The following is a 25569-nucleotide window of genomic DNA, read 5'->3' as shown; positions in this document are numbered from 1 at the left end:
ATGTTTCAAATAATTGGCTGCCCCATTTTAATTAATCTGTTAAAGGACTTCTTGATTAGATTAGGCTAATAGACATTATTTTTTACATGACTGCCTACCATTGCCCGTAATCATGTCCCAACTAGGTTAACAAGCCTTCCAATTTACTATTGACATTAAACTGGCTGACAAGAGCCAATCAGAGCGCAGCATATTATGAGGAGAACAGATAATATGAAGCAAGAGGGGATTTAATGCCTGAATCATCACATTGTCTATCTTTTCATCCAATTTAATACAGAATAAATAATGTGTATATATTTGCATGGTTTTTTCTCTCCCTCTCCCTTGCTTCGTCAGTGACTTTACGGTTTTTTTTTTTGTTAAAAAAAAGGTTGTTTCATTATTTTTTGTTTAAATACCTCTTTTCGAAGCTTTAAATCTGTCGATATGAAAGATCGACAAGTATGTCAGCTTGTCAAAAATGTTGTTCTTGTCCGGGAAATTTGGGTCTGAATCCAGCCATCGTCACGTCCAGTTCCCGCCCCTTCTCCCCGTCATACGTGGAGCTTATGAGAGCATATAGAGTACAGATACTCAAAGATAAAGCCCTGTGCTGTTTTACTGATGCTTAGCACTTTTCTTTTCTGTCTCTTTCTGTCTCACACATACACACACACTTTTTTTTTTTTATCTCTTTTTGCCCTTTGGCCCCCATTTGCATGCTGCCACTGAAGCGTTCTGATCCAGTTAATGGAACCTCATATGAGTGTGGCCCATTGCCTCCAGTGGGACTGATTTGAGTGTAGCGCAGGCCAGAGCTCAGTCAGAATCACTAAGTGCCCGTAATATTAAAAGAAGCGCTGAGCTTAATTATCTGTGTCTATCCAAGGGCAGCTAACGACTAGGCTGGAGAGGATAATTGATTTCAGGCCCTTGTTTTTTCCTTGTTAGAAAAGGGGGTGTGGGGAGCTGGAACAGTGCAGCTCATGGAGTAAAACTGTCCCTTTGTGGCATTATTCACCTCATGAATGCTGTCTGTCAGTGATGTTTAGTTTTTGATCTTTTTATGTTTTCCAGGAAATAGTGATTTTGAGAATCATTTGCAGATGGAGTTTTTAGTTGCTGGTGGTCCATTTTCTTTGATATGAAACCCTTTCATTTTTGCCCCCTTCACACCTGTCATACACTGTTTTTTTTACAATTGGAAATAAAACAAAGATTATTGCAGTAAGTTTTACAAGAAAATACTATATCAGTCTTTCTATTTTAAAATATAAAAGCTTTATTTAATTGTAAAATTCATTAGCAATTTCTAAATGAAAACTGTAAATCTTGAATCGTATTTTGTTGAGTGTATCAACATGTGTTTCGTGTCTGGATAGTTTTAGTCAGATTGCACTTACACCTTGACTCCAGTTTACTGTAAATCAACTAGAGATCCTTTCACACTTTCTTGTTCAAAATTCAAAACGCCATATGTATGTCCTTTACATAATTTTAAAAAGTTGCCTTTATGAAACTCTCAGTAGAGTGAAAGTGACGTGACATACAGCCAAGTATGGTGACCCATATTCAGAATTCGTTCTCTGCATTTAACCCATCCAAAGTGCACACACACAGCAGTGAACACACACACACCATGAACACACACCCGGAGCAGTGGGCAGCCATTTATGCTGTGGCGCCCGGTTAGGAGTCAAACTCTCTAACCATAAGGCCACAACTTCCCCCAGAGGATGTTAATATGAATAAGAAATAAAGAAAATTGAGGAAGTTTGACCAAATTCTTTTTGGACAGAGAGATACAAGATTACAATGCAAGCCACTGAAATAAGTTGATTAGTAATTGCATGTTGTTGATTAAAACAGGTGAGGAAATCACAAGAGAGCTGTATTTGTTGTTTTTCACATTCGAGAACACAATAAAAAGAAAAAGCAGAGGACCCACCTCAAGTGGCATGTGGCAAGTGGCCAAAACAAGTGTTTAAACTTTAAGAAACTATCAGAGCAGCCGACATTGAAAAATTCGGAACAACCTTTAGTCATTTTAGAACATGTTAAGAACATTTTTATCATGCAGTGACAATGCCATGTGAAAGTGTTTTAACAAAATCTGATCACTGATTGGTCACAAGAGAGGTATTTGAGACATGTAAAAACTTAAGGTAGGAATGTGCGTCTTTAAGTAAAGGTTAAAGCACAGAGATGAATGAGCATGCATGTCTGCGTCTGCACATGCGCAGGTAGCTGTGCACTACTGTCTGTTTGACAGATTTAGCCTGTCAGAGTTCATTACCTGTGAGTCAGTAGGGCACTAATGAGCTGAATTAGCGGTATAATTAGCCTGAAAAAAAGAGCATTAGCGTCAATCTTTTCTCTATGAACTTCTCTTTCTTTCGTTTTACTCAGTACAACCTGAAATTGGTGATCTCACTTACACAAGATATTGAACCTCCGATATATGGTCTCTCTGAACTCTCACAGGAGTTCAGAGGTGTTTGTGTTTGGGGCGGCGGATCACTGGGGCCAGTGGCAGCTGGAGGGCTGTCCTGTCACGGGCGGCTGCATTAGCGGACGCCTGTCAGTGTTGGGTAAACAGCCCCTGGCTTTGAGCTGGACAGGAAGCGCAGGCAAGTGGGTAAACACAAGCCCACAAAGTGATCGTCCAGGGAGAACACAAAGCACATACACACTCACAAACAGGAAGCCCTCCTGACAAGGGATTGATGTAGACTCCCGTTAATTCCCCTGTGACCCGGCCTGTTGCATTCCAGCGGCGATGAGGCTACTGTCTCGTCCCCTGCCTTTCCCTCAGGTAAACGTCCCAAAACAGCATTGCAACACACTTTAATGAAGCTGTCACGAAAGCAGATGTTTGCCACGAGCACATCATTGCAAACACAGTAATTGTTGTTTGCATTGTAGTTTGGCAGTGAAGCAGTATATTTAAATATCTTTAAATATCAGATAATGAGACCTTTTTTTGACAACTCACTATTAGTTTTTCATAAAATGTCATATGGTACTACCAACAAAAACAAAACATATATATAAGCGATAATGTACATCCAGCCGGTTGTTCTCGCAGAATAATCCCCGACAGGGTGATCAGCCTGGGTGATCTTGATCAGCCTGAAGGGGTTTATTCTGTGAAAACAACCGGCTGGATGTACATTATCCCGTGTATTACATGGCTACTTGCCACATAAGTAAATAATTAGATGCAAAATATTGATTTGAGTAGAAATATTTGAACGCAAAGCTTCCATGAAGACAGCAGTTGCGAGCAAGTGGCAAAATCAAACTAAACGGACATTTAAGGGAAACGGTGCAGTCAAACCACGTATTACACAACATTTACCACAAAATAATTAAGGCAATAAAATAATTAAGACGAAAATGTTTTAAAACCTTACCAGTTCATTAGTTCTCTTATAATCATTGCAGCGTACAAAACAATCGTAGCAAAATTGCAGCAGCTGGGCTTGTATGAAACGAGAGCGAGTCCGTGATACCAGGATGACATAATTAAACAATTGTACACCATTTTGAATCAAGTTTTAATATTTTATTAACTAAACAAACGCAAAGCTTATATATATTCACACACACTAATCAACATTTGAAGTTGATCAAAACCATCAAAGTTAACCTAAAACCAAAATGCGTTCTTGTCTTAGGACAGCTTTGATTAACTTTTTTGATCCACTTCAAATGTTGACTACTGTGTGTGTGTGTGTGTGTGTGTGTGTGTGTGTGTGTGTGTGTGTGTGTGTGTGTGTGTGTGTGTGTGTGTGTGTGTGTGTGTGTGTGTGTGTGTGTGTGTGTGTGTGTGTGTGTGTGTGTGTGAACATATATATATATCACTTTTTTTTAATTAAAATAATAATGATCAAGAAAAGTACACTTGCACTGGAGGTATTCAAGGTGTAAAAAAAATTACACACCACATTACATATGTAGAGTCATTAAGATAACTGAATTTTCAAAGCCATATGAAACCTATATTAATACAAAGATTAAGAACTTTGCATGTTCTATTTTAAACTAGTTTTTTAAAATAATATTTCTTTATCATAGCCAGTCTTATTTATCACTGACCAGTGGTCGTCACAGTCATTTAATGCACACAAAACAATGGAACTTTACATTATGTTCAGACATGTTGACTTATTAAAAGTAGCCATTTTGGATCTAACTTGCATGGCCAGTAACTCTTAATTAAAGACCTGCTGAAACCTGCAGTCTGCTAGCAGGTCTACACACACACAAAATGATACACAGTCGTGGAACAGAGTTGCTAATTAATTCAATTAGCCATCTTCCTATGCAAGGACAAATTCCCCAAGATTCAGATGAGGTAATGTGTCTGTGTGTGTGTGTGTGTGTGTGTGTGTGTGTGTGTGTGTGTGTGTGTGTGTGTGTGTGTGTGTGTGTGTGTGTGTGTGTGTGTGTCTATGCCCTGACTACCCTTTCCAACTGACACCAGGTGGTAAGCAGCTCCCAATCTGACCCCTGGGAATCATTTGCTCTTATTTTTTACGTTTGTACATGATTATCCTGTCATCATACAGTATTGTTGCTTGACTTAATTTTTAAATTTGACATGCAAAGACAAGGTGGTTATTTTTGTACTGAGTCTTTGTGTGTGTGTGTGTGTGTGTGTGTGTGTGTGTGTGTGTGTGTGTGTGTGTGTGTGTGTGTGTGTGTGTGTGTGTGTGTGTGTGTGTGTGTGTGTGTGAATTAAACTGGTAGGGTGGTAGGGTGGTGTTTAAGACAAGAATAGGAAGCAGCAGGTGACCTATTTCTCCTTTGTGTGTGTGTGTGTGTGTGTGTGTGTGTGTGTGTGTGTGTGTGTGTGTGTGTGTGTGTGTGTGTGTGTGTGTGTGTGTGTGTGTGTGTGTCTTTTCCGAGAGGTTCAATTGTTCCACCCATCGTCTCCCTTTACATTTGTCACTATGACTTCTGAACTGTTTTGTTGTTGTTGTTGTTGCCTTTTGTTGCTTATTTACACTTAATTTATGTATGCATAAGTGTGTTTGTGCACATTTAGGGAGACCTAAATCAAACACTAAATGCTATTGTCTTCTTCAAGGTTTATAGATTAATACAATTCTAAACTTATTAGTTAACCCAAAACAGCCCCACAAAAGCTACCAGCTACATTTCTTTTCATATATAAGATGATAATTTTTTTTTTTTTTTTTTTTTGAGCACTGTTGTAGTTAACTGACATTTTAAGAGGTTATGTGCAAGAAGTTTAGGCTTTTTTTTCATTAGCCAGCTGGGCTTGGCCCTTAGCAACGCTGCTAACTGGGGAAGGCATGCGTTTCAGAGGGCAGTGAAGTGCTCCACATTTCCTCTAGACACAGTGAGGCAGAGGGGCAGTGGGGAGACCCTGCCGAGCCTCTTCCTCTCTCTTTTCCCCTTCTCTATCACACTCCTCCACGGCTCCCAGGATGCTTTGTGTGGGGGCTGTGGTCCGTGGCCCTCGTGCCAGCCCTTTCACTCACCCTGGGCTGACCAGCAGCACCCGGAACATTCCGTGCTGCTAGACCCCCCTCTCAAAACACACAGTTAATAAAAATCTTCAGCTTTCCCACAGAAGCTGCAGCCTTTCCTCACCTCCTCCAGACTTCTCTCTTCCCTGTCTCTCCTTCCTGCTCTTTCATCGTTTTATTTCTACTGGACCTACTGTGAATCAAATGATCAATACTGAAAGTTCTATTTAAGTTTCTTGATACTGTCTGCATGTTAGTGCTATATAATTGTTCTGGGTAAATTGCATTTCATTGCATCTTCCCTATTCTTCCCTTTAGGCTACAATAAACTGCAAAGTGAACCAGATGTTATGCTTATAGTCAAATGTCTGACTATAGTTTGACATCAACGGGTGATTGTTTCTTGCATCTTTCCCATGTGTGCCCTGTTTGTTAGTGTGTGCACTTGTGACTGTGAGATGTGATGCTAGCTGTGACCTAAGACAGAAAATCTTTGAGCGTGCTGTGGGGGGTTCAGGTCCGTCAGCATGGCTTTGCTGCTTTGATTAAGAAGGATGTCACTAAACCATCGATCCCCTGGGCTATTGATTACCTATTTTTATGCATCTGCCTCTCTGATAAAATGTTATCTCCTCTGCACTCTGGCCCCTGACATCCATACATGGCTAATTTGTAATCAGGGTTTTTGAATTTAACCCTTTGAGGCGCAGTTCAGTTCATCTTTCAAAGCCCATCATGGTTGTGGCGTCCTCTGTTATGAGCAGTGGATATCAACTTGGAATTAAATAAAATTGGGAAATTTAATCACTTGAAGTATAACATTTACAATCTATTTTAATATTAACATTTTTGTTTATTTTAAATAATTGGTGGTTTTTAATGTAGTTACAGTCACTAGTGCAATGGTTTTCAACCTTTTTGACTCTAAAGGTCGCCTATGTCCAAGACGATATTTAAAAGTGGATATGCGTCTCTTGTACTTTTTTTGTAATAAATAATAATTTTAAAAATGTAATTTACTTTTTACTGTATTTAGTCTCTTTTTTTTTTGGCATTTTAAATAAGATTGTTATTTTAACTAAATTTAAAAAAATGATAATAATTAGAAATAATTGTAAGACTTATTGGGGCCTCCCTGGACATTTGCAGAGGTCCCCTGTTTGAGAACCATTTTGAGTTTTTTTTTTTTTTTTATGACCACTGGACAAAAATATACACATGAATAAAATAAATATAAATAGATGTAGACACAAGTTTGTTTTTAAATAATTACTTTTACATACCCAATTTATACTAAATTTAAATAAAAAGTTTTCACTTGAAGAAAATTGTTTGAATGTTGTTTGCACAATATTTACCTAATTTTGGAATTAACACAATATAATATATTATGAAATAAATATTGGGCAGTTAAAGAGCAGGTCAGATGGTATTTTAAAGTGTCCCAATATTATGTTGGAGTCCCCTACATCAGGTTTAAATGCATCTAAGGTCATAAAACATTGTAATTTTCTCAGAATATACATTTAATATTAGAGTCATTTGCCAATGATTAGGAAATGATTCGTTTCAAGCAAGTTCGGAGCAAGCCCCTCCCTTCCTCAAGCCTACTCTGCTCTGATTGGTCAGCTGGCCAAATCTGTTGTGATTGGCACAGAGATGAGTCCTTGAGCCAGTTAGCCAGCGCTACCATTGACAAAGCGCCTTTACATAAAACAATTATATAGTCAATCCGTTCTTATAATGACATAAAATAAAAAAACACTTATGCAAGCGAATCGTGCCCACAGCTAAAGTTTAGCTGCTAAACTGTGAACACTAGGTGGATACGTTAGCCGAGTGCTAACGTGACTAACTGATTAAACAATACAGTTTGTAAACCAAAATATGTCTACTGTAATGTTTGAAGAACGACAGACAAAAAGACGCTTGGTCTTAACTTTTAATCAGAACGCAGAACAGTTGTATCACAGGAGCACCAGCCGAAATCACTCATCTCTCCCGCATTAACCCTGTAACTGCCAGTGCAGCACAACAAACAGCAATTTCACAATTATTATAAAGTTTTTGTTGTATACTATATTCTTTATTATTAAACAAAGTAATTAGAACAACGTCAGTCTACAATAATCGACATATTCTTAGGTTCACTGCAAATTTTTAGAACTACTTCAGTAAGACAGTAATATCGTGCTTTACCTGGAAACCTAAAGCTGCACTAGGTATACATCACATATTGGCACAAAAAAAAAAAATATTTTGAGCACTCAATTGAAAATGGACACCTAACGTATCAATCGTACTACTTACAGGTCGTGGTTCAGAGAGCTTGTTAGTCCAAAATTAAGAAGATTAGAAGCCAACGAAGATAAAAGCCCAGATTAGAGAAGCAGTCTTTCTTGATAAAATGACAAGCACACAACAAAAGGCTCGAATTGTATTTCTGTGGTATCCTTGAACACCGCGTCTTCTCAACATGATGTAAACGCACTAATAGCAAAAGTGTTTGTGGGCAGATCAGACTCTGTTCGTATTTCGTGGGCAGGTGGGGGATTATGCAAATGTGCTACTCAGTGATGTACACCAGTAACAGGCAAAAGAGTCGAAAATATAACGACTCGTTACGGCGATTCAGAACCGACTCTCTCTTTTGAGAGACAATATCTTTATTTATCATGCACTTTTTTGATTAACAACTTTGCAGATTGTTTTCATTTAAGGATAGCTACGTTATAAACTGCAAAAGAGAGATTTTTCAAAAACCCATCTGACCTGCTCTTTAATTAAATTAGCCAAAACATTGGTCTATCACTAGATAAAAATTTTAATACATTTCATTTTACATTTAATCATTTAGCATTCTTACAAATGAGAACAATAGAAGCAATCAGACTACTGTGGTAAGTGCTAGTATTAGTTGGTCAAGTGCTTGTGAAAAAGATGTGTCTTTTAGATGTTTTTTGAAAATGAGTAAAGAATTTGGATTGGGAGGTCATTCCACCAGCTGGGTACAGTCCAGCAAAAGGTCTGTGAGAGTGATTTTGAACTTCTTTGGGATGGCGCCACAATGCATTGTACACCTGCAGAACGCAAGCTTCTGGAGGGCACATAAGTTTGAACTAGTGAGTTTAGGTATATTGGAGCCACGCCAGTGGTCGTCTTGTAGGCAAGCATCAGTACTAGACTTGTGCCGGTATTCGGTAATGCGATATATCGCGGTAATGAATATTCACGGTATTGTTATCGTGGGCACTTCCAAATACCGAGAATAATTATATATTACAAATTATTCAGAATTTGAAATGCATTTTAATAATACTTTTCCCAATCTGCTGGTCAAAATGCACAACACCGTTTGTATGCTGCTTTAAAGACCCGTGTGAACTCTCATGTAAACAAGCACGCACAAGAAGCACATGGAGGAACACGTGAGAGACGCGCTGAATGAAAGCACATTCACTCTCTGACAGCAGATGGCGCTAAACTGCAGAAACTGCAGCCCTTACCCTGGAAAACCCCATAAATAAAAGCAGCTGCTACTTTCTAAACATTTAAATAATATAAAATAATATTTATGTATTTCCATAATTTTTTTTCCATTTTAATCTGGACTATAACATGTCCTAGATATTGTTTGAAAGTATTTTGATTCTTTATTGTTCATTAACACTTTACATTAGGGTTCATTAGTTAACAAACTGCCAATTAAAAATTCTTCTGAACATTCATTAATCTTAGGTATTCCAATATTTAATAACACATTGTTAAAATCGAAAGTTGCAACTGTGTTATTTAACTAGCTAACATGAGCTAAGACTTGAATTAACAAAGATTAATAACTTCTGTAGCAAATGTAGCTATTGCTCATTGTGAATGTTAATGCATTAACTAAGCTTAACTAATGAGGTCTTATTGTAAAGTGATACCTATGGGTCTTTAAAGTTCTTTTGCACTTTAATAGGTGTAAAATTTTTAACTTTAAATATATTTTTTGTATTGCTTTATTGCATTTAAATGTTCAGTTATTTTTGTTATAAGAAGAAAAGTTGTTTTTTTTGTTGTTGTTGTTTTATTTTGTCTTTTTTTTTAATTATTTTTTATACCATGATAATACCGCATACCGTGGTAAAACATGATCAATTAATCGCAACATGAAAATTTGATACCGGCATATCCCTAATCAGTACCTTGAATTTGATGTGAGCGGCTACTGGTAGCCAGTGTAACCTGATAAGGAGAGGGCTAACGTGAGCTTTTTTTGGCTCATTGAAGACCACTCTCACTGCTGCATTCTGGATCAGTTGCAGAGGCTTGATAGAACATGCAGGAAGTCCCACCAAGAAAGCATTACAATAGTCCAATCTGGAGAGAACAAGAGCTTGGACAAGAAGTTGTGTGGTTTGCTCTGACAGGAAGGGTCTGATCTTCCTAATGTTGTATAAGGCAAATCTGCAGGACCGGGTTGTTGTAACATTATGGTCTGTGAAGCATAACTGATGATCGATCACAACTCCTAGGTTTCTTGCTGTTCTTGAAAGAGTTATGGTTGACAAACCCAGCTGTATAGAGTAGTTGTGATGAAACGATGGGTTAGTTGGAACCACAAGCAGTTCTGTCTTAGTAAGGTTGAGCTGAAGGTGATGGTCCTTCATCCAGAAGCTAGAAATGTCTCTCAGACAGGCTGCAGTGCGAGCAGCTACCGTCAGATCATCTGGTTGGAATGAGAAGTAGAGTTGAGTGTCATCAGCATAGCAGTGTTAAGAAAAGCCATGCTTCTGAATGACAGATCCTAATGACATCATGTAGATGGAGAAGAGAAGTGGTCCAAGCACTGAGCCTTGAGGAACCCCAGTAGCAAGACGTTGTGACTTAGAAACCTCACCCCTCCAAGACACCCTGAAGGACCTACCTGAGAGGTAGGACTTAAACCACATAAACCACCTGGTGGTTAACTGTGTCAAAAGAAGCAGACAGATCCAGCAAGATGAGTACTGAGGATTTGGAAGCTGCTCTTGCCAGTTGCAGGGCTTCAGTAACCGAGAGTATGGCAGTCTCAGTTTAGTGGCCGCTTTTAAAGCCACATTGGTTGCTGTCCAGGAGGTTGTTCTGTACAAGAAACATAGAGAGTTAGTTGAACACAACTCGCTCAAGTGTCTTTGCAATGAATGGAAGAAGGGATACCAGTCTGTAGTTTTCTAAAAGTGCAGGATTTAGAGATGGTTTCTTAAGCAGTGGGCTTACCCGAGCCTGCTTAAATGCTGTGGGAAATGTTCCAGAGTGAAGAGAGGTGTTGATAATTTTAGTAAGTGAAGGTATGACTGAAGAAGAAATGGCCTGAAGGAGGTGAGTAATACATTTGCACAACCAATATTCATGTCTACTGTTCATTATATTTAATCTGAGAGAATGTTGTTGTGTTTGAAAATACGTCTTTCTGCAAGTCCTAGACTAAACTTCTTAAAGCTTTAATTTATATTAAATTAAATGTCTAATGCAAGCTCTGTTCATCAAAACCTGAAAATGGAAGTGACTCCATTGGTATTTAGGATACTTTTTTTTTTTTTTACGTCTGTGATCATCGTCTTTGGTCTCATTGGTTTGGACTCCCTGAGGGGCTGCTGCGTTTTAGGGAACAGCTCAATATCCTCTGCCCAACTCCCTTTCCCTCCTGGGGGGCATCAGAACTCCCTCTGCCCCTCAGAAAGGAGCTGAAGCTGAACTAATCCCGAGTTGTCTGAGAAAGGCTGTTTACTCTGCGGGGATTAACAGAGATTAAGTGCTATCATAGCACAGTTTGAGGAGGGGATGCTGTAAACGATCCAACAATTGCTGATGGCCCTCTCCTGTTCACGGTTACCCTGTCAAATGCACACTCACCTTCTTACACTTCTTTGCCACTTCATTCAGCCACTTCAGTGTATTGCTTGCTTTCTCTCTGTTTGTTTGTATTAAACCTGCCCATTCTTAAGGCCCTGATATACAAGCAGAATCGAACTGGTGTGACATCACAAACAAAATCAGGCCAAACCGTTCATTTCGGGAGTTTGAAACAGAAACTGTCCAGAAATCTTCTCTTCGGCTCGTAAACACCTTCAAAATACTTTTCTGAACTATCTGTCTGTGACGATTACATATTTTTTTCTGTTCAGTCCATTGAGGTCAGATGTGAGTAAAAATTATAACACACTAGAGAGCTGTTTTATAGTAAAACTTGAAGTTGTAGTTCTAATTTAAAGTGACACTAACACTGTTTAATAATATTGCTTGCTTTAAAGCATTCTGTTGTATTAAGTGCTATATAAATAAAAATGATGTGACTTGACTTGAGCACTGAATCACAGAACTAGTGCAAACATATCCACATCGCAGTGATTAGATGCTTTCTTAACTGCTGTTTTCTCAACGTTGTCATTTTTGTCATATATTTTGTTATTGAGACAAAAGCACATATTTACATATTCATCTAATCGCCACTCCCAGTAGCAGGGTTGGTGTCAGGATGTTTGCTAACAGTGTACTGCTGCTCAGGTATTTCAAACTCCTTTGTACCCCTAAGAGAAGAATGAAAAACATTTTTGATCTGAATGTATTGGGGCCTTTACAGTCCATGAAGTGGACATAAATTTACACACATGGACCAAAATGCCTCCTGTGGTTGTATTGTTTCTGTTCTGCTCAGTGTAATTTTTTCTAGTGTATTAAGGTCTAGATGCTGCTGTGTGTAATGGAGATGTGAGAGCTAGTAAATGTTTGGCTCGGGAATGGGAACAAAATCAAAAGGCTGTACACGAATCCCATCAAATTTTAAATGTCATTTGGAATGAGAGCCAGATCAAAACATGCCACCGGTGTGAACCATGTGTTGACAGCCCGTGTGTGTTTTCTGTGTGTGTGTGCTTTCAGAGAGGAACGTGAGCGCTGGATCAGAGCCAAATATGAGCAGAAGTTGTTTTTGGCATCACTGACGTGCACAGAGCTGACTTTAGGACAACAGTTGCTGCGGGCCACAGCGGAGGAAGACTTGCGCATTGTGGTCATACTGCTGGCCCACGGCTCCAGAGATGAGGTCAACGAAACCTGTGGGGAAGGTGATGGCCGGACAGCCTTGCACTTGGCCTGCCGCAAAGGGAATGTTGTGATCACGCAACTGCTCTTATGGGTGAGAGCTACAGGACACTCTTTTAATCACACAACAAATTATTGGTCAGAATGTGTGTTTGAGCAAAGACCTTTTCACAACAAATGTGTAATTTAAAAAGCAGATCTCCGATGAATGGTCCGTTCACACCAGCAGCAAATATCTTTCAACTGCAATGTGCAGTACACCTTACAGCTGGTCTGTCAGCTGACTAGCAAGCACGATCAGCACTCTAATTTCAGCAAAATAATTAACATTACTGGTGTTTGTATGATAAGGTCAATGAAGGTCATCTACAAAAACATTTGTACCTAAAATAAGAGCAAGTCCATAAAGTGTTTTCTTTATACATTTACTACAAGTCCAAATACATTTTATACAGCAGTCTTTGGATCATAATAATAGTATGTTCTCTTGCTAACTCTCTTTATCTCTCTCTTTACTCTGTAGTACGGCGTGGACATCATGGCACGGGATGCTCACGGCAATACAGCACTGGCATACGCACGGCAAGCGAACAGTCAGGAGTGTATGGACGTCCTGCTTCAGTACGGCTGTCCTGACGAGCGTTACCCACTCATGGCCACACCGAACCTGTCACGCAGGAACAATAACCGCAATAACAGTTGCAGCAGCATTAACAGTGCAGTTATATGAGAAATACACACTCACACACATGAACACGCATTCTGGTCAGCACTCCTCCTCCCTCCCTACACACACTTTCATATGTACAGCTCCACCACTACATCAGAATCATAAGACTATCCCAGACTTGATGGAAAGACCCCTGACACTGAAGATGAAGATGATGAAGCAGCATGAGCAGAGCTGCAAGGGTTTAGCCAATCATGTGTCATCCATTATTTTGTTTTGTTTTGTTGTTTTTTTTTTGGGGGGGGGGGTCTGGCACACGTCTTGCTGTGTTGTGGAACAAAAATTAAAACAATACCGGATTTTCTAACTGTGCCAGTTTAAGCTACCAAGTGCATGATGGGAGAATAGGGTATGGATTTGGTAACTGATGAGCAGGTGACACATCAGCGTTCTCCTCCCTGCCTCTTCTCTGAGGAGTCTAATAGATGACAAAGCAAGACAGGAAATGATGGGGCAGCATGGGATACTTTTACGCTGGATCTTCAAAATGACCCAGAAGAACCAGAGAACTTCACTCTGTCGCCATGTGCGTCTGGACTTCCATCAAACCACTCTGACACTGATTTTTCTGTCTGATCTCACTCTCTCAGACTTTTCTTTGTATCTGTCTTGTACTATTTCTCAGTCAGTTATATCAGTATGTCCATTATGTCTTTTATTCTTCTTTTTTTTTTTTTTTAAAGGAATGTGAAAGGATGTAATGACATTTTTGGAAAACAGTAAGTTTGAAGTTTGAATCTGACATGGTCTTTTAAACTGTTTTTGTTTTAATATTGTTGAGTAGCATTTGTTTTAAGTGCTCATTACTGGACCAACGGAAGATTCTTAAAAACAGGAGTTTTAAGATTTACATTTCTCAGAAGTCAAAGGGAATTATATTTTTATTTTCACCAGCTTTTATTAAGCAGATTTTTTAAAAATCTTTAAACATGTCAGTCTAGCCTTATATGTTGCTCATTCCTTACTTCAGCTCACAGTGAAATGTGCAGGCACTGATTCAGATGAACCAGATCTCAAAAGTGAAATAACCCAGAATTCAGAAGTGCAGGGCTGAAGCTCAGACTGACCTCAAGTGTTCATCATTAAAAACACCACAGAATATCAGGAAAACACAGGACTATTTGTCGTGCAAAAGACTGAAATCTGCTTATGGCGGCCGTTGCTTTCATACAGTGACGTGCCTCACTCAGGTCATCTCCGTCTGTTGCTGTTCTCACACTTTACACTGCAGAGTCCTGAACCTCATTTATCTCAAAGAAGAGAAGGGCTCTCTAGGTCTTCAGTCTCAATCTGTACATACTCTTCTTCCTTCTCTCTCATTCTTTTTTTTTTCCCTCTGAGTAGTGTACTATATAGAAAAGTATTTCAAGAAAGCACTCCCCCTGACAAAAGCGGTTATTATTATATATTTTGCCTCGCCCTCTTCACTGAAACGTGCAGGTTAAGGTGTCTGAAGTTGCAAAGTTCCCTTTACATGCTCTCTTTCTCTGAACTGTTCTTCATAGCTTCATAGTTTTCCTCTTTTCCTTTATCATGTGTCAAGGAGTATTTAAGCAATACGAAGCCAAAATTCAGCCAGGTAGACACATGAGTAATAGTTTTTCACTGCGTTTTGGACATCACCACAGCAGTCTGAGCTGCCGTTGATATTGAGAAGTAAAGCCGATGTAAGACTCTGTCTCAGGGCGTATATATCATTACAGGAGATCCCATGAAAAGGCTTTGATATTGACTTGTTCCATGATATGATTTGATGGGCTTTGATCATTTCATGTTGGCTCCCATTGATTTTACTCTTCGCTAGGTGGTAGAAATGTGAAGGTACTTGTCTTAGGGTTGGAAATGTGAGAGGAACTGTGTTGCAGAATGAATATTCTTCTGCAGTGCAAGCTATGTGGAAAGTCTTTACGCTAGTTGATAGACATTTGGGACTGTGTAGAGAATCTTAAATAGTTTTCCAAGCTTTCGAAGGAAAACCATGAGAGTGGAGAAGCTTTAGTGAAGGACATGAGGATTGAAACATTGAGGTATGTTGATTTTCAGCTCGTGAGTGTGCAGTTTTCGCCTTGTATATATCGTAGCAGGCCTTTAGAGGCTTTACCACAATAACCATTATTTATGACTAAATGCACTACAGAACACAGATCACTTGTTGTGAAGAACCCACAATATAACGTTCACTCTGAATCCTTTCTGTGAAAAAAACTGTTGTTTTTGTTTTGTTTTTGCATGAATGGATGTAAATGTTCTCTTCCTTGTGTAAATGTCTTCGTCTTCATAAAAATAACTGTACCCTGACAGGTGACGCTAAAGAGTCTGCCATTTTAATATGAAAAAAAAAAAACTTTTTATCAACTTGTGAACTATTTTTTTTTTTTTCCACTTCATTTGTAATTCATCTTCTTGGGTAAAACTTCTTTTTGGGTCATCTGTCCATCTGTAAGTGAATAAAGAAAGCATGAATAAGCAAAACAGACAAAAATCCAGCCATAACAGCAACCAAAGCATTACTTCACCCCTTGCAAGCAAATAATGCAGACTTAAAGCGGGCTTCATCAGAACGTTCCAAGTCTCTTGAACATATCCTCGTTTTATTTCCGTTTCCATTCACTAGTCGTTGCTTTTTGTAAATAGATGTAAAAATGGAGAAACAAGTAGTGTTTGTTTACTTTGTTTTTGTTTGTGTTTGTTACCTCATTTCATCGACAGTCTCCATGTTACGCTCAAACCCAAGAAACGCGTTTATTTATGAATATGATCATCTGAAAGGGGAGGAGCTCTCTCACACTACTTGGGTTTTGCATTTGTCCCTTTATTTAGTCCATTGGCATCACAACTATCATTCTGATTCAAATTATTGGTGTTGTATTTCTAATTATTATTGTTATTATATTGAGTTTGTGTCAGCTGTACAGTACTGTGTTGAAAAATTATAACTGATGCAGAGTCTTATACTGTAACGTGTCTCTTTTCAATAAAATGCTTCTTAATATAATGTCCTCTTTTTGATTTTTACCCTTTATTTTTATTGTAATTATTTTGAGATGTTACAAGAGTTCCAGGAGAAAAAAATATTCACACCCATAGTATGTAACTTTATAATGTATTTATAATATTTATATATTGGTATTTACACAGTAGCTTCATAGTATCTCAGTAGGCTATTTCATACACACACACACACACATATAAAATGTATATACACACAGAAAAATATATTCATATTCAGCACTTCTGTGACACTGAAGATTGGAGTATTGATGCTGAAAATTCAGCTTTGCATCACAGAAATAAATTACATTTTAAAATATATATATTTAAATAGAAAACAGTATTTTCAAAATGTAATAATTTCACAATATCACTTTAAAAACCATAGTGTATCCAAACATTTGACAAGTACTTCATGTAATATTTAAGTATCAATTATATATACAATAAGCAACTGTAATAATGTAAAAGTATTTCAAATAGATCGATAGATAACACCAACATGTCAGAAAAAAAGAATGCTAAAATATGCTAATAATAAAATACCATCACATTCTTGAGGAAAACTTGCAAATACAGAAATACCGCTGCATAAAACAAAAACTGTGTCCCTTCATTTCAGGCTGCTAAGTAACAAAATGTGATTCTTTTCTATACCCACTATAGATAATTTTTTAATTATAAAAAATTTATTATATTTTGACATTTTCTTCAAGTAGGTTTTTACTTCCGATCTCAAATACAAATAAGCTGTATATTTCAGAAAATGTTCAGGAAGGTAGTTATTCGCACACATACATATGTTTTACGCTTCTCACGTCCGCAGCCTAAAAGCCTAGTTTGGGTTTTTCAGCGGGTGCGGCCCGCTCTCTGGCCTCTGCGGTGCAGATGAAGGCGTTAAAGCCAGGCCCTGCCGACTCACTGTCTCTAATCAGATAAAGATCCTCTAATCCCCTTCTCATCCTCTCCCTCTCAGGAAGAGAGCCGCAGCTCCACAAAGCATCCAAAGAGGGGATGCGGGGCTTGATTCTGCCCCCTCAAAAGCCCCCTGACCGGGAGGACAAAAGAAGCCTCAGCGACCCAGGAAAACAGATGTAATTAAAGAGATTAGACAAGGCAGAAAGGCAGAGAGAGAGAAAAAAGAGCAATCTAAAGAAAGAGGAAATGTTTCGTGGTTGAGAGGGGAAGTGGGAGCGTGATTATGAGTTAGTGACAGGAAGTGTGTTTGTTTTCTTATAATTCCTTTCACAAACATTTGCAGCTTGTGAGCTATTGAAGGTTGACAGGCTAAAGGAGCCATGGGGAATGAATCCTTAAAATGTCAGTGCTGGTCCAGAACCACGAAACCCTGAAGCATCTTGTCCAGATCTAGTCTGATCATCTCTCATCATAAATCAGTTCCACTTAGAAATCCAATGAGGCAAAGCACTGGTTCAGTGCATTAACAGAGCTGTTCATCTATCATGGTGTGTGTGTGTGTGTGTGTGTGTGTGTGTGTGTGTGTGTGTGTGTGTGTGTGTGTGTGTGTGTGTGTCTCAAACACACAATAATGGCATTAGAAATGCTAGAGAAGCCCTGAAATGAGGCGTGAGCTGCACCATCATGTTGTGATGATAATCCAAATGTTCAGAGAGAAAGCTAGAAAATCCCATCGTCTAATCCTGGCATGTTGTCACACATTTTGTAAACACCATGTCTCAAACTTTGATAGAATCCCATATTTCTATGCTACAAATTGTGGTAGTTAATAAATGTCAAGTACCAAGAGTGCTCTACTTGACACAAAGTTCCAAGCTGGGGTGTGACGCTTCAAAAAATAAATAAATGTAAAAAATTGATGTTTTAAATTGCATGCATACATTTACTGTGATAAATGCACTTGTTCAAAATACTGTCATCATTTCACTGTAAATACCTTTATTCAAAATGCCCAATATATAGGAAATTCAGTCCAAAACAGAACATTGTCATTAAAAATTATGTATTTAATATATAAATGTATTTGTTATACATCAAATTAAACAAAAATCTTCAGATGATGCCTATTCTGTCATTTAACATGCATTGATATGATTAGGAATTATAACCCAGACACAATTTTTTTTAAACAAAGAATCTGTCAATATGATTATATACATACATATTTGTATGTATGACAGTGTTTTCATATCTATAATTTATGTATAATTGGTGTTTGATGGAGTTACAACTCACACCGCTCTCCCCTGTATACACAAACTGACTGCTTAATGCTCATTGAAAAAATATATTTAATTATTAATAGTGAAAGTGACCAAAAAAAAAAAAAAAGTGTAAAAGTGACGTGACATACAGCCAAGTATGGCAACCCATACTCAGATTTTGTGCTTTGCATTTAACCCATCCAAAGTGCACACACAGCAGTGAACACACACACACACACACACACACACACACACACTCCGTGAACGTGAACACGGAGCAGTGGGCAGCCATTTATGCTGTGATGCCCGGGGAGCAGTTGGGGGTTCGGTGTCTTGCTCAAGGGCACATCAGTCGTGGTATTGCCAGCCTGAGACTTGAACCCACAACCTTAGGGTTAGGAGTCAAACTCTCTAAGCATTAGGCCACGGCACAGATTTTCCCATATTAGCCTAATTATATTTATGAGGGGGAAAAAAAAGCAAAAATCACTATCTATAAACTACTGCTTTATTGTGATAAATGATCTAGATCTCATATAATGAACAGACATATTTAGTTTATTACTGGTAAAGGATTAAATAAAATTCAATAATCTCAATTAGATATTTGACGTTTTATACATAGGTTTTCTGGTAATATACAGATCTATAAAAGAAAATAAAATCATAAATATTTTTTAATTATGATTACAATAATTTTGTCATTATTAAAAAGTTATATATATATATATATATATATATATATATCTATATATATATATATATATATATAAACAATCCTGTTAAGAATTACTTTGAAAAAAAAATTGTTACAAAAATATGTTTATTTAAAAAAAAAAAAAGGTTCAGATGTATCTTTGTCATTCTCTCATTACTTTGTTGTTTAATATAAATTGGAGAGAAATTTCTCAGCATATGTGTGCATTTCAGTCGTCTTACTGGTTCTGTAGCCGGCACTCTGTCAGGATTAATCATTGGAGGTTAATTTGACACTGTTCATTTAGTGCAGAAGGGACATGCTGGAGTGAAAAGCTGAGGCCCGAGCCAGTCCCCGGGGCCCATTTATCTGTCAGCCACCACGGCCAGCCTTGATTACAATTTGCACAAAATTCATTAGAGTTAAGGCAATTGTCAGATCTCTCTTTCTCTTTATGTCTCCCATCACTGTTCTTCTTGAAATGTCTTTCTGCCCAGGTTTCGTGTTTCTCGTTATGTACATGGATACACTGTCTATTTTCCAACATCATCCAGACCAGCATATTTTAATTGTCTAATCACTAGTGTGTGTGTGTGTGTGTGTGTGTGTGTGTGTGTGTGTGTGTGTGTGTGTGTGTGTGCGTGTGTCTCAGTAATGATGAGGCACTGATGATGTCTGATCTATTGCATTGTACAACAATTTATATTCTTCTGGTAATAATTATTTTTATTTGAGTTCAATAATGAAACTTCAGCATACAAACCATTGCAATAATAAGAACGTTTTGGCTCATATTATAGTTTTCCTGTAACAAAGGTACATATTATTACAAAAAACAGATACTTCATATTTAATGATTTTGTAGAGCAGATTGTTATTACACACTGTTCTTATTACACCTTGTTATTATTAAAGAGTAGCATTGTTATTATTAAAGTAATTAATTACATAATGTTTTTAATGTGGACACTGTCTTTTTATCAAGTACTTACCAAATTTCAACTTGATTAAAAATATTAATTCTTAAAAAGCATATTAAATGGGTCAATATGTTCTTAATTTTAAAAAAGTTACATATGATACATATAACAAATTCTACTTATATTAATTGTATTTCAATAAATAATGTACTTATATGGTTAAATTTGGACATTCACAAGTCTTAATTGACATGAGAATAACTGAGTTGTAGTATATGTAAATTTTTTTAACAACTTGATTATAAACTTGATTATAATGTCAATTTCGGAAAAAAAACGAGTGTGTATAAATTGTTAAATCTGGCAGAATAATATAATATTTCAAAGACCTTTAATGCAGACGCAAATGCAAAATAGCTTATATTATTTATCGATAAATAAAGCGTGATGTAAATAAATGAAGTATTAAAATTATTTTTAAAAATGCATAATTTTTTTTTTTTTTTTTTTTCAAACAATTTGTATAAAATGATGAGTATGAAAAAAATATGATACAGAAATGTCAAGAGCTGCGATGTGTAAATTATATTGTATTGCCATCAATTGCATATACCGCATAGGCTGTTTATGCGAAATAATATTTGATTTACATTTGCGTCTCAAGGTTTCCCGACAAGTGCCGTGTGGGCCGAATAAGCTCGTTACTTTTCATCCTGTAACACGAGGGAGGTCCGGAGATCAAGGCTGACACACGGTAGTGTGTTCACACACCGTACTGACACACCGTGTCTCTCACCCTGACCCTGAAATCTATTCATGAAGCACAGCCTCCTGTCACAACACCACATTCCAACCTCACAGATGATTCCAGATCATCTCTACCGACAGGCCAGAAACAAATCCGTTCTGCTAGTGCAGTAAAACAATAATATTATTAGCAATAATAATAATTATGTTATTATTGTTATTATTTTTAAATGCGGTTTCAATTGATATCGAAAAAAATAATAAACGAAAGTTGAACAAATAAAGAAAAAAGTTTAAAAGGCTCGTTAAAATTAGCCCATTCATTCGACGGTTTTTGAGTTTGTACAGCCCATATGAACACTTACAGTTTGAGTGATTTTCCTCCACAAGTGAATTAAATGATTACGTGTTTCATTTAAAAAATAAAAGACAAATTTCTTTGCATTTGTTTATGGTCCAGTTTAATCCACACAATATTCGGTAGTCAGTAAATTCATGAAACGTTAGCAAGTTTTTTTTTTTCTCACAATATTAAATAAATTAGCAGCGTGCCCGTGACGTCTGAAAAGGTTACAGAAAAAAAGGAAAATGAATGCAAGAAATAAAAAATAAAAAAATATAAAATAAAATAAAATAAAATATAGGCTATTTATCATAAAAAATAAAGAGCACATATTTAACAGGTCGTTTTATAAATTCGAGGGAACGGTGTTAATTTTACTAATTAATTTAACTGAATTATATTTTGTTCTTCAGCAGAGACCAGAAGTGCTCCTTTTAGGATAATATTCATCTCTGCCAAAACCACATGAAACAAGACAGTCACACAAAACTAAACATGAAACCGATTATTTTCTTTTAAATACATAGTGGAATTTCCTGAATTAAAAGTTGTTTGTGGTTTGGTCCAAAGCTGGAAATAAAACTGTAGTTTCTCCCAGTATGAGGTCTTAGTTCGAATTGAGTCTGTTGCTTCTTTTTCCTCGTGTGAACAACGCTGTTGTTTAAACGAAAAAAACTATATATATATGTATATATATATAGCACAAACTATCAGCTGGATAGATTTGCGTGTCCTGGGTTCCTTAGAAACATCAGCCTCAAGAAGAGTTTGGTCATATTTAGTATTCGCTGATTTGTCTCGTAGTCCTCTAGTATCTAAACTCAGTATATCAAGGTCTGGCCTGTTCTAACTGTTGGTGTTGGCTGCGTATTGCAAACCGACTAACATGCACCGGAATGGGCACCACAATTTTCGGGTTTCTCGAGTGCTCTCCAGTTTTGGAGTTCACATTGCCCGCTTTGACGCGTTTCCACTTGGCTCTCCGGTTCTGAAACCAGATCTTGACCTGCACCTCGCTGAGCTTTAAGGCATGGGCGATCTGCGAGCGTTCTGTGAGGGACAGATATTTCTTACAGTGAAACTCCTTCTCCAGTTCTAAGAGCTGCTCGCTCGTAAAAGCGGTCCTCCTTCTCCGATTTTTCCCGGTGGACGTGGTGTTCCCAGCCCCATTCCCGCCGTGGACGCCATCGTCCAGTCCTCCGTTGGCGTCTCCATCTTCCTTCTGACACATGGCGTTACCGGGCCCGTTATCATCGGAGCTGTAATCTAAATCACTGTCCATGGAGAAGCTCTCATCTTTCCTGTGACACTCATCCTCCTTCGTGTCGTCTTTGTTGTGACCTCGCACTATGGGAATTTAAAAAAAAAAGGAGTTTAATTTGAGAACTGCCTGAAGCTATCAGAATAAAACATCTAAACAATAATTTGCTGTGGGGAAAGTTGTTTATTATTTTTGAATAATATGAGGTTGGGAAAACAAGTTGTGTTTTCATAAGAATCCTATCTGGTTTTGTCTCGCAGCACGTTCCTCCTGTTTATTGCTGCCACTTTTACGCGCAATTACGCACGGTGATGGATCCCTTAGGAAGGCTGTTTGTACACCTCAAAACAAGACTTCTGAAACGGACCTAAAACTTTCCCCTCTTCCACATCTCTTTAGATTATTTGTCTTTTCATCTCATTGCTATTTTTCTGAACATGTCATGAACATATACCATATTTTTGTTTAAAGTAAAAAATTTAATTTTCAGTATCAGAGCATACCTTTAGCTAATGTCCATTTTCTTTACGTTGCAGTCATAGACTACTATAATAATGTTGGACTGCATTTATTATACTCTTCATAAATGATCCAGGCGACAGTGAATTTTGCTTACAGTTTTATGAACATTTAAACACTGATGAGCCTCCGATCCCTCAATTAAATCGAGCTAATTTAGTCACTGATGGCAGCTCGGCCTCAGGCACCGTTCCCTGAAAACTTGATATGGGCCTTTAATTCACGTGTTACACTGAAATTCTTTAAGCCACAGTCTTGACATTTTATTTCCGGAGGATTTTATATAATTATTTTTGTCCCACATTCCTGTCACTCATCGGTGCACTGGTAAATTTAATTGAAGTGACAAAATTAATTTCAGCGTAAAGCAGGCTGGTTAATCATACCAAGCCTACACAAATTGTTTCTAGAAATCGTTAAGAATAAAACGTATGACATGTTAAAGACGTAGAAAAATAAATAATTCCAATAATTTCTAGATTATATATTTTTAACATTTTGAGAAGTGTTTAATAATTTAAGAATACAAAATAATAACAAGACACGTTTTAAATTATTTTAAATATTAGCCTATTCAGTTTTTTTTTTAAGACACTTCCAAAACAACTATAGGTTATAACGTAAATCTATTCAGAATGCGCACTGAAAACAAACGCGTGAAGAGTTCTGCAGGCTGTTTTTGTCTCACCTGTAGAAGTGTGAACGGACTGCGAGTCGTGAAATGACGGAAGGGTCGCTGAATCTTTCGTTGGAAACGTTTTCCCATCTTCTCCATCCAAACGAATGTCCTGAGATTTATCGAACATGGCGTGAATAGACTGAGAGCCGAGCTTCCTCGCCGCGTCCTGGTGCTGCTGAGATGGCGAGGTGGAGAAGCCGCCGGGTAACGTGGCCATTAGCGTGGATGTGAGCGCCAGGCTGGAGCAGAACCCGCTGGGTAACCCAGGGATCGGGTGGTGCGGATGGGTCGCGGGGAGACCGCTCTGAGGAAGAGTTGGAGGAGGTGGTGGAGGAGGCGGAGGTAGCACCACTGACCGATAGGGCATAAACATGGGATAGCCCGTGTACACGAAATGTCCCGGACTGGGCTGCGGTGGACCTCCGATGAGCGAGTCAATGCTGAATGCAGTGGTGCTTCCCACCGGACGCTGCATCATCATGAACGGTGTGCTGAAAGCTGCACTCATATGATCTTATAGCCTATGGACAGTTTATGAAGTCCTGGAGTCTGTGGGAGAAGCTGTCTCCCCCGTGCTTCTCAGATGAGGATGTCACTGGCTCACACACTGACACTGGTAATCCTGTGAGTGACTCTCTGGACGCGCAGTCCATAAAACCGTTGCATCTGATTCGACTTAGTTCAGAGTCAAAATGATTTTTTTCGTTATAAGAATAGAACGAGAGAAGTGCATTGAAACACAAACACCGGACACTAATTCCTTGCTGTGAAATATCTGGACGAGAAAAAGGTCGAGCATCTCAGATGAGCTTTATCGTCCTCCTTTGAGTTATTTCAGCGTCCTTGTCCCTTCTGCTTGGCCGCGTTTCATTTCGATCTGATGGAAGTCACAATAAATTGCTCCTCGAAGTATCAGCTGTGATCAACTACTGATGTGAGAGTTTGAATTACGCTCCTTCGGTTTAAGTGTCTCCACCACGCGCTCTGCCCACGCCCACCGCGGCTCCGCGCTTACTATTGGTTCAGTTTCATCCGTTTATGTGGAACCGTCCTGACGCGCCAGGGCCGCGAGCGTTGCGCTGCCTGCTGTCTCTTAAATTAGAACGTCACTAACTCAGTCTCTAACAGTTAAAAAACAAGAATCATGTGAGATGTGATCTGATGTTTATTTTGGGACTGTAATTGCAATTGCATTGAATAGTTTTTCTTGATTCCAGTGTTTGCAAATTCTGAGATATCAATTTGTAAATGTAAAATAAATAAAATTAATTGTACTAAACTTCAAAGAGCATCAATAAAGCAATATTTTTTTTTTAAATGTTATAAAATTCGTTTTTTTCAGTTCATCAAAATACAGACAAACATCAAATATACCCCATCAATAAGCTATAGCCTATTTATTATATGAATGTTTTCCAGACTTAATTTGACTGAAATAGCCTCCTTACATATTTTTCTAACTGAAAACTCACACAGTCTATACACAGATGACACTGACATTGGTCTGTTCATAATGACATGATTCTCTGCCCTTTATAGCAGTCAGTCATCATCACAAGATGTCATTCCAGACACTTCATAGCCCTCATTCACACATACACTGTATTCCCCACATATTTCAAACAGATTCAGTCTGCTCTGCATGAAGACATAGTGAAGTCTGAAACTAAAAGCATACAATATACTTTGCCGATGTTACAGTGCAATGTAAAAAAAAAAAAAGTTTAATTTCATACACATTAAATCATGCATCAATAGGCAGGCTAAATTATATTTCTAAAACCATGAATAAACAAATTGTCTTTTTTTTCTGAGGGGGATTAAATCATGAATTATTCAGTGGGATTGCTGATCAATAAATGTGTCTCCATGTTTGTAAAGTCTTTGGTCATGTGTGCATCATTTGGCCCACATAATTAAAAGGAATGCGTCCGTTTTCTGTGTTCACGGT

At 37.9% G+C, this 25569-nt stretch overlaps 2 protein-coding genes across 6 annotated transcripts in view; one reads left to right on the top strand and one right to left on the bottom strand.

Annotated features, from left to right (window-relative positions):
* The window catches only part of LOC109096555 (arf-GAP with GTPase, ANK repeat and PH domain-containing protein 1), a 190059-nt gene extending 173786 nt beyond the window's left edge, over positions 1–16273 (top strand). For all 5 annotated transcript variants that reach the window (XM_042758027.1, XM_042758028.1, XM_042758026.1 and 2 more), the window contains 2 exons: positions 12387–12642; positions 13072–16273. In XM_042758027.1, the coding sequence (XP_042613961.1) occupies positions 12387–12642; positions 13072–13278 (463 nt within the window). In that variant the 3' untranslated portion in view covers positions 13279–16273. The remainder of the gene's footprint in view (positions 1–12386; positions 12643–13071) is intronic.
* Positions 16274–21250: 4977 nt separating this feature from the next.
* LOC109084845 (homeobox protein GBX-2-like) lies at positions 21251–24540 on the bottom strand. The gene is made up of 2 exons (XM_019099493.2): positions 23628–24540; positions 21251–22506 (listed from the first exon to the last, which is right to left on the bottom strand). Exons 1-2 carry the CDS (start codon positions 24124–24126, stop codon positions 21989–21991), a joined length of 1017 nt encoding a protein of 338 aa, XP_018955038.2. The 5' UTR covers positions 24127–24540; the 3' UTR covers positions 21251–21988.
* Between the last annotated feature and the right edge of the window lie 1029 nt (positions 24541–25569).

This window comes from Cyprinus carpio, chromosome A6 (assembly GCF_018340385.1).
Source record: "Cyprinus carpio isolate SPL01 chromosome A6, ASM1834038v1, whole genome shotgun sequence".
NCBI classification, from domain to species: domain Eukaryota; kingdom Metazoa; phylum Chordata; class Actinopteri; order Cypriniformes; family Cyprinidae; genus Cyprinus; species Cyprinus carpio.
The sequence above is the reverse complement of the archived record's forward strand: the minus strand, read 5'-3'. Positions and strand labels throughout refer to the sequence as shown.